The sequence below is a fragment of the Microtus pennsylvanicus genome, chromosome 12 (genome assembly GCF_037038515.1).
Source record: "Microtus pennsylvanicus isolate mMicPen1 chromosome 12, mMicPen1.hap1, whole genome shotgun sequence".
Lineage (NCBI taxonomy): Eukaryota > Metazoa > Chordata > Mammalia > Rodentia > Cricetidae > Microtus > Microtus pennsylvanicus.
In genome coordinates this window covers 65,555,466-65,562,931 of record NC_134590.1, presented here as the reverse complement: position 1 = coordinate 65,562,931, position 7,466 = coordinate 65,555,466, and the positions used below count along the sequence as shown (strand labels likewise).

Here is a 7,466-nt window from a genome sequence, read left to right as displayed (position 1 = left end):
GCATCCGGGCAACAGCAAACAGACACATCTATGCATCAATCCATAGATGTGGGAACCCTGCCCTGTCTCCAGGATGACTCTCCCAGGGAACCCCCAGACTCAAATCCCAGACCAAAGCCCCAGAGACACATCTGTCTGTGGCTATCCAGTTTGAACTCCATTGTTTTCCAAGGAATAGGAGAAAGGTCGCTGTAGAGAGGCGTCTTTCAGTGGGAGGGAATGGGGTGACAGCAGTGCTCCTGAGGAGCCACTTGTACCCCAAAAGCCTAGCAGAGGAGCTGTCGTGGGTTAGTTAGCCCAGCTAGAGCCTAGTGTCTCGTGTGATTCTGTAGGACCTGTCTCCTTCATGTAGGCCTTTGGGGCCCATACTCGTTATGTCACTATGGACCCTTCCTGGATGACAAAGTCCCAGACAGCTGGCATCTCCAAGTCCCTGAAACTCCATGTGAAGGGAAGAACACGAGGCTTGAAGTCGAACCGGCCCACGCCCATTGGTCTGGGGACTAGCTGCACCTCTCATTGGGAGGGGTGACCTCAACATTTCAAATTATTCTGGACATGGCGTTCCATCTCTCTGGGCTTCAGTTGCCGCCTCAGCTAAGTGGAAACAGATCGATTGGGCTGGTGTGAGTGTTTCGTGGGTGGTGAATGACACAGTAGCACTCACGGAAGCAACCTGTCCCCTTTCTGGGTAGCAGTTCATATTCTGAACACCACTCGCCATGTTATTCCTGGGCTAAAATCCCACCCCTCTACCCCCCACTGATGCTGGCATCTGGGCCAATGGAGGAGCCTCATCTTTCCACCCTTCTGCCCTTTGTCCAGCCAAGTCCCAACAAGCTGTCCCCCCCATATCAATACACTCCAGAAGGCTTGACAAGAGTGGGTTCTTTATTAATTCATTTTTTCTTTTTAAAAAAAGGTACTCCTTCAGTATAAAAAATAAATATTTTAAATACGACATTGAATAAATAAAAATAATCTGTCAGTATGAAACACTCCCACAGGGTACATTCATCAAAGAGGAATTTGTCACCCAAGGCCAAATCCCTTCCAATGAAAAGGAAAGGGGAAACAGCTGAGGCCCCATGGGCTGAACCAGCAGTGCAGAGGAGAGTTTGGGCTGGGGCTGGGGGTCATTCGAATGCAGACAGCCATACCATTGCACGTCTTAAGTCACTCCCGTGCAAGACTCTGGGGTTCCGGCCCACGTGCCATCTCTGCTCCAGAGAGCCAGCAAAGCAGAGCTGGGTCACTTGAGCAAAGACCAAGGACAGGGAGGAGAGACCAGTGAAATATCAGTGCTTCGGGGTTTGAAGTCTTCAATAATAAATAAGGGACCCTATGCTTCTCTCTTGACAAATTGCGAAATGCCCCATCCCTCCTCCTCCGGCCCAGCACACTACCCACCCACCATGGCAGATGGGAGTCAACGCTAGCAGGTGTAAGAGATCAAGGTGCACAGCTGCCTGCCCCTAAAGGGTTTCTTTCGCCCAAAGGCTCCATGATTCTGGGACGTTGTGCAAAATGGCTCTGAACTGCTGGAGTCAGATGTAGGCAGGTGGTGGCTGTATTATGGAGCCAGGGGCTGTGCACACGGAGTCCATTGGTCCCTGAGCTTCAGAGCTGCCAGGTGGGCTGAGCCCAGGGAGTCCATGCCCACGGGGATGCGAAGTGATGGCAAAGCCCAGCAGGCCCCCGCTGTAGAGACAAGCTGCCCCTCAGCCTGGAGAAGCGCAGCCAGTCCTGAGCTGGGCCTGATGCAGCGGCAAGAGCAGGGCCCATGGTGTCGCTGCCGCATCTGCCGCACGCGAGTCCGTGGTTGGCCTGATTACCCAGAGCTTTAGGAGCCATCCTCCTGCCGTCCAGGTAAAGTGCTTAAAGGATGACAAAGGAAGGTGCAAATATGCATGGAGCAGAATCCTGCAGCTGAACCCCTAAGGGCCGCCCTGCTCTGAGGTTGAGAGGCAGCTAGTGCTGTACTCAGCCACTGCCCTAGCTTGGCTGCCTTCCTCCCTACCCTGCTCCCAGATCGAGGGCGTTCCTCTGCTTGCCTGGCCCCAGCACAAAGGAGAGATCAGATCGGATTCCCTGCCTGGGAGCCCAGACATGGGCGGGAGTGGGAAGGCAGCGATGAAGCAAGGACCGCAGCTTCCTGGTCTGTGTCCCAGGCTTTGCTCTCCCCTTCTCCGGAGCACTGGGCAGCCGTTCAGGCCCAGTTCAGGGCCTGCGCTGCCCCAACTTCCTGCATTCTGTGGGTGTTCAGGCCACCCGAGGAGCTTCCATGCTGGGTGCCCAGTCAGGATGTCTCAGTGTTCTTCAGCTGCTCTTTGAGGAACAAGGAATCTGCTTTGCCCAAGGTTCCAGAGCCATTCATTTCGTGGTGAATGGTGCGCCGCATAGCAGGAATCCAGGGGGCGCCAGAGAGCACCGTGGGACAAAACAACAACAACCACAAACTGCTCCGCCCCCCTGGAGACCAGAAAGAGGGAAAAAAAATCAACCACTCCACAAACTGGCCCAGCTCCTTCTGGAGGTCCCTGACACCCTCAAAGTGAGTCACAGTGGGAGGCAGCGGAGCTAGCCAGCTCTCTGATCTCGACCCTTCTCTACGCTTCACCCATGAGGCTTATTCTCCCTGTAATATCATCAGCTCCCAGACCAAACCCCACAAGGTGAGGCCTGACCCATGTAAGGGGCCTCAAACTGTTTCGGGGAATTAACTTTGCCATTTCAAGCACCAATAAGTTAACATAAATAGGATACAGTAAATAAATAGAAAGCAGCACTGGGTCACACACAGCGCCCTGGGGTCTCCAGCTTCCCTGAGACCCTGACCTCAAGTTCTGCTTCTCCAAGCTCCAGGAACCCAAGACAGCCTCCGGTCCCCTCAAGTACCTTTGTGTGACCTCCAGGGCCTCAGGCGTGACCTTCTACTCTAGGCTACCTCTCTGTCTGTTTAGGATCATCTGTTCTCTGGCATCAACAGAAACAGATGAAACCCACATTTCTAGCACCCCACCTTGCCTGCCTTGCTCCCTCCCTGGCTCCTAGGGTTACAGCTGCATCCCTGGGAGGACTCTGGGAACCTGCTGAACACCTCCCCTGCCTTTGCAACCTGCTTCTTCCCACCTGTGCACACCCCACATCTAGGTCCAGCTGGGAGACCCAACGGTGCCAGGTTGTGGGGGAAAGTGCAGGGAAAATGAGTGCATGGCGCTCTGATGGCCTCGGCCTCGTTCAGGGACTTCCAGACCTGCAGATGGCCTCTCGTCATCCCTAAGAGCCAGACCACCAGTGACCTTCCAGAATCTTCCACCTGACATGACAGTCCCTAAGCCTGAACTCTCCAATCAAACTCAAGAGAAGATACATCCCATCACAGGGTACCCTCTCTGCCTTCCACCCACAAAACTTCAAAAGACAAGGAGTCCTTCCGGATCCTCTGGCCTGCCCACATTACCACCAAGCCTTCCAAACTCTCTCAAAGGGACAGCAAAGGCCCAGATGGTGGCCACTCTGCAGGGGACCAGGAGACTCCTCAGACCTTTGCTGTCCGCTATAGACAACACGTGCATCTTGTTCACACACCTAGTGAACAACAGACCGAGGGTAGTGGGACAGAAATCTCACCACACTTAGCCTCTTCCATGCCACTTCCTGCTGGGGCTGGGCTATCTGGAGTCCCTGCCTATGGAGGTTTCAGCTTCACTGGACTCCATCACAGCCCAGCCCAGAGTGCAATGAGTGGCTGGAAATCCCTGGGGTCTGCCAGCAGCCCCCTTTGCATTTAACAATGCCCTGAACCCCAGCACACTTTGAGTCCCCACCCCCCACATCTGGATCCTGCTCCTGAAATCTCTCAGTCCATACTTAAGGCCTCCTGTCTAGAAGGCCTGGGCCACCATGCTAATGACTTGCTTGTATGTCCCCAGGAGCTGGCAGCCCAACTTTTTCTTTTGGAAGGCATCTTTGCTGGTGGTGTCGGGGGCATAGGTCACATCCACATGGCCCACGTGGTACTTGTTGCACAGCCGGCAAAGCACATTGCTGAGGAGCCCACGCATGATGTCTATAGTAGCATTGAGCTTGCTGTGGAGGCTCTGGGCATTGGGGTTCAGGACCCTCTGATCCCGGGTGACATTGCTCAGGAAGACACTCAGATACGCGACCATCCGATACAGCTCCACCAACTTGGTCTTCTCAGTCCCATTGGCATGGAAAGGCGGGAAATCTGTCATGTTGGGCCCACACAGCTTGTCCAGGTTGTTGGGAAACGGCTCCCCTTGGGCTGTGTACTAAAGAGCAAAGGAACAGAGGGGGTCACATGGGGGTCAGGGTGAGTGTTCCAGCTTGCCACCAACCCTGGGTTTCCTTTCTCACCTGGGACACGGGGGTGGGGGGGGGAACGACTCAACTTATTGCCTCGGAGGCAACTAGAATCATGAGTCAGCAGTAATCAAAGTGTGAACTCACTCACCAAGGTCACTGTGACATAAATGGATAGAGAGGAAATGTGGCATTTCACAGGCGTCACCTCAGCCAGAACACCACACACACTTGCACTTTTGATCACCTCCCGTCTCTTCCTGGGCACCCCAATGTTTTCACTGACACCCTCTGTTCACCCACTGCCTCATCCCTCTTCTTTGCCCACCCTGAGCCAGGTAACAAGCCCCCACCTCTCAGCCCAGCTCTGCCCTCCTCCCTCCACTCACTGGTGACCTTGGGAGAGTGACTGCCTGTCTCCAGCCTGGGCTAGGGTGTGAGGAGGAAGCCATAGATGGGATGGGCTTGCTTGAACCAAGTCCCTTGTCACTGTGTCTCCCAGCTCCTAAGGGCTCCCCTCCAGCCCAGGCAGCTCCCCACCTTCCTTGGGACCCTAGGTAGGTAACTTACGTAGGAAATAAAGAGGGCATTGGCACTGCCATTGAGCTGTGCCAGTTGGTTCTTGATCTGGTTCATGAGGTTGCCGTGGCATGGGTGGCGTGTGGCACAGGTGGCATTAACAGGGGTGATGGGTAAGGGACTCCCTGCCCCGTGTTTCCAGTGCAGAACCAGCAGTAAGGGCACAACTCCTGGGAAGAGACAAGGATTGGATGGAGGAGCGGGAAGACCAGTTGGAGGCTCGTGGCTCCTTGCATGGGGGCTGCGTAGAAAGCCCCCCTCCCCCTCCATAGCGTCACTGCTCAGCTGCAGTTTCTGACTCCCTGGCTCCAGGTCTCTTGACCCAGTTCTCTCTGCTTTCTCTTTCCCTGCTCCCTGGCCTCAGTTTCCCCACCCGTGCCATTGTTTTGAGTGGAGAAGCAAAATATCAAGACAGGAGCCTTTTTTTTTTCTAGCTCCAGGGTCCAGGAGGCCACTCAACTGTCTAGCCCTGTCCCTCAGGAGGACCAAGTCTCAAAGCCTGGTCCCCTAACTGGATGGCATTAGGTCCAGCAGAGGAGAAGAGAAACGAATCCCATCTTCCCCGTGTCAGGGTGGGCCGGATTCTTAGCTTACTCGATGTTCATTGGCCTAGAACTCCAAACTGGACCCCTTGCGGACCACGGAGGCTGAGGGTCATGGTTGCTATTGGCCCTCTCTTCTCAAACCTGCAGCTAGATTCTGGTTCCCCTGGCCAATTGCCTCTAATCCATCTCTATCCTTCCTCAATGAGGTTCTACGCAGAGCCTTCCACCTGTTTGCTCTACAGGTCCCCACTCTCCATCCAAATCATCTACACCCCAACTTGCTAGAGTTCCCCCACCACCCCGAGCTCCCAACTCCACAGACTTTGGAGTGAGAGGAAACGGTGTAACCAGGAAAGAGACCAGGGAAAAGGTCGCAGGCGGACACGCAAGAGGAAAGCGAAAGGTGTCAGGAGAACAGGGAGCTGTCCGGGCCTGTCCAGAATCACCCCTCCCCCGGGACGCCTGCCCCTCCTTCACTTTCAGCTACACGGCCCCCTCACCCCAGTCCAGCCTTTCTAAAACCAGGCTAAAGACACCAAAAGGTGATAGAGGCTGAAATCAACTCTTGGAGGTTGGAGATCTCCCACCTGAACTCTCCGTGCTGGGACTAAAAAGACCGTAGAACCTTAAGTTCACTCCCCTGGTGTCCCCTGCTGATCCCAGCATCCCCAGACAGTGTTAAGGCCCCGGGATGCCTGCGAGGGTACCCATACCCGCATCTCACCTCGCGCCAATCACAGCTTTCCAGGGACTAGCAGACGGAAGCGGCACCTGCGCCGGTCCTGGCCGGAGTTTGCAAGCTGCTCAGCCGCCTGCGCCCCTCCCAGGGAGCAGCCCGGGACGCAGTTGGAAAAGAGAAAGCGGAAAGAAAGAAAGAAAAAGAAAGAGGGAGGGTGAATCCGGGCGACAGCAGAGAAGCAAGAGCAGCGCGGGAGAGCAGTGGGGCGAGCAGTGGAGGCGATGGAGCAAGGCTGCGCCGGCCGGGTCCCTCACTGCCAACCTGCTGGCCCCGGCTGGCTGGGCGCTCGGTGCCCGGACCATGTGCGGCGCTCGCTCCCGGCCGCCACCCAGCGCCTCCGGCTGGCTCGGAACTGCGCGGGCGCCCCAAGTGTCCGAGTGGCGCGGCGGGCCAGCGTCCCGCGAGTGCTCGCCCAGTGCCCCAGGCTGCCGGTGCGCCCGCAGTCGAGACTCGCAACCGGCGCCGGGCGCGTGGATTTACCTGCGGCCAAGACCTTCATTATGGGCTGGACTCCAGAGGGCCTTGGAGGAGACCTTAGATGCAGGCCGTTTTCAGAAGTTCATGCTCAAATGGGGAATTTGCCTGATTTATATACTGGAGCCTGTGTTGTAAGACAGAAACAGCTATATTTAGCCGGGATCCCCAGTCCAGGAAGTTGTTTGAGGTGCATCATAGGAAATTATGAATGGAAGAAAGTGAGAGTGAGAGGGAGGGGGACGAGTGAGGGGGAGGGTGGGGAGGGCAGACTTTTTCCTTCTTCTAAGAATTTGATTGATAAAATTATAATGAAGTCTTAACAAAAAAACGCCCTGTGGTTTTCCTGAGTGGCTTGCTCTGGGCATTGTTTGTAAAAGGGTCTGGTGGGAAGGAGATCTCAGGGGAACTCAGATGGGGTCCCCAGCCTTGTGCCCTTCAGACGCCCCAGGTTCACCTGGATTTGGAGGGTGGCAACAGACTGGAGGCTGCCCTTATGACCCCGGGGAGGGGGGCTTTGCCGGACAGCAGGAGGATTGGAGCTGGTGTTCCACTGAGACACAGTTTTCCAGGAAGGGGGGCTGTGGCCCTTTTGGACTTTAGACAGTCATAAAGTGAAGCAGATCATGAACGCTGGAAGCTACTTTAGGGGTGGCCTGTCTCTAGCCTGCCCATTGCCAGTGGGCAAAGAGAGACTACCGGGGTATGGTACCAGTGTGCCAAAGGTTCTGGCCCCCTTACATCCATCCGTCAGCATGCCCCCTCTACTGATTGGCACTTGAGAGCCCTGGGAAGATGTG

The 7,466-nt window shown here is 55.5% G+C and overlaps 1 protein-coding gene across 1 annotated transcript; it reads right to left on the bottom strand.

Annotated features, from left to right (window-relative positions):
• Nucleotides 1–895: 895 nt before the first annotated feature.
• On the bottom strand, nucleotides 896–6,875 carry Lif (LIF interleukin 6 family cytokine). The gene is made up of 3 exons (XM_075944116.1): nucleotides 6,673–6,875; nucleotides 4,900–5,078; nucleotides 896–4,298 (listed from the first exon to the last, which is right to left on the bottom strand). The coding sequence occupies exons 1-3, from the start codon at nucleotides 6,689–6,691 to the stop codon at nucleotides 3,888–3,890; spliced, it is 609 nt and encodes a 202-aa protein (XP_075800231.1). The 5' UTR covers nucleotides 6,692–6,875; the 3' UTR covers nucleotides 896–3,887.
• Nucleotides 6,876–7,466: the final 591 nt, after the last annotated feature.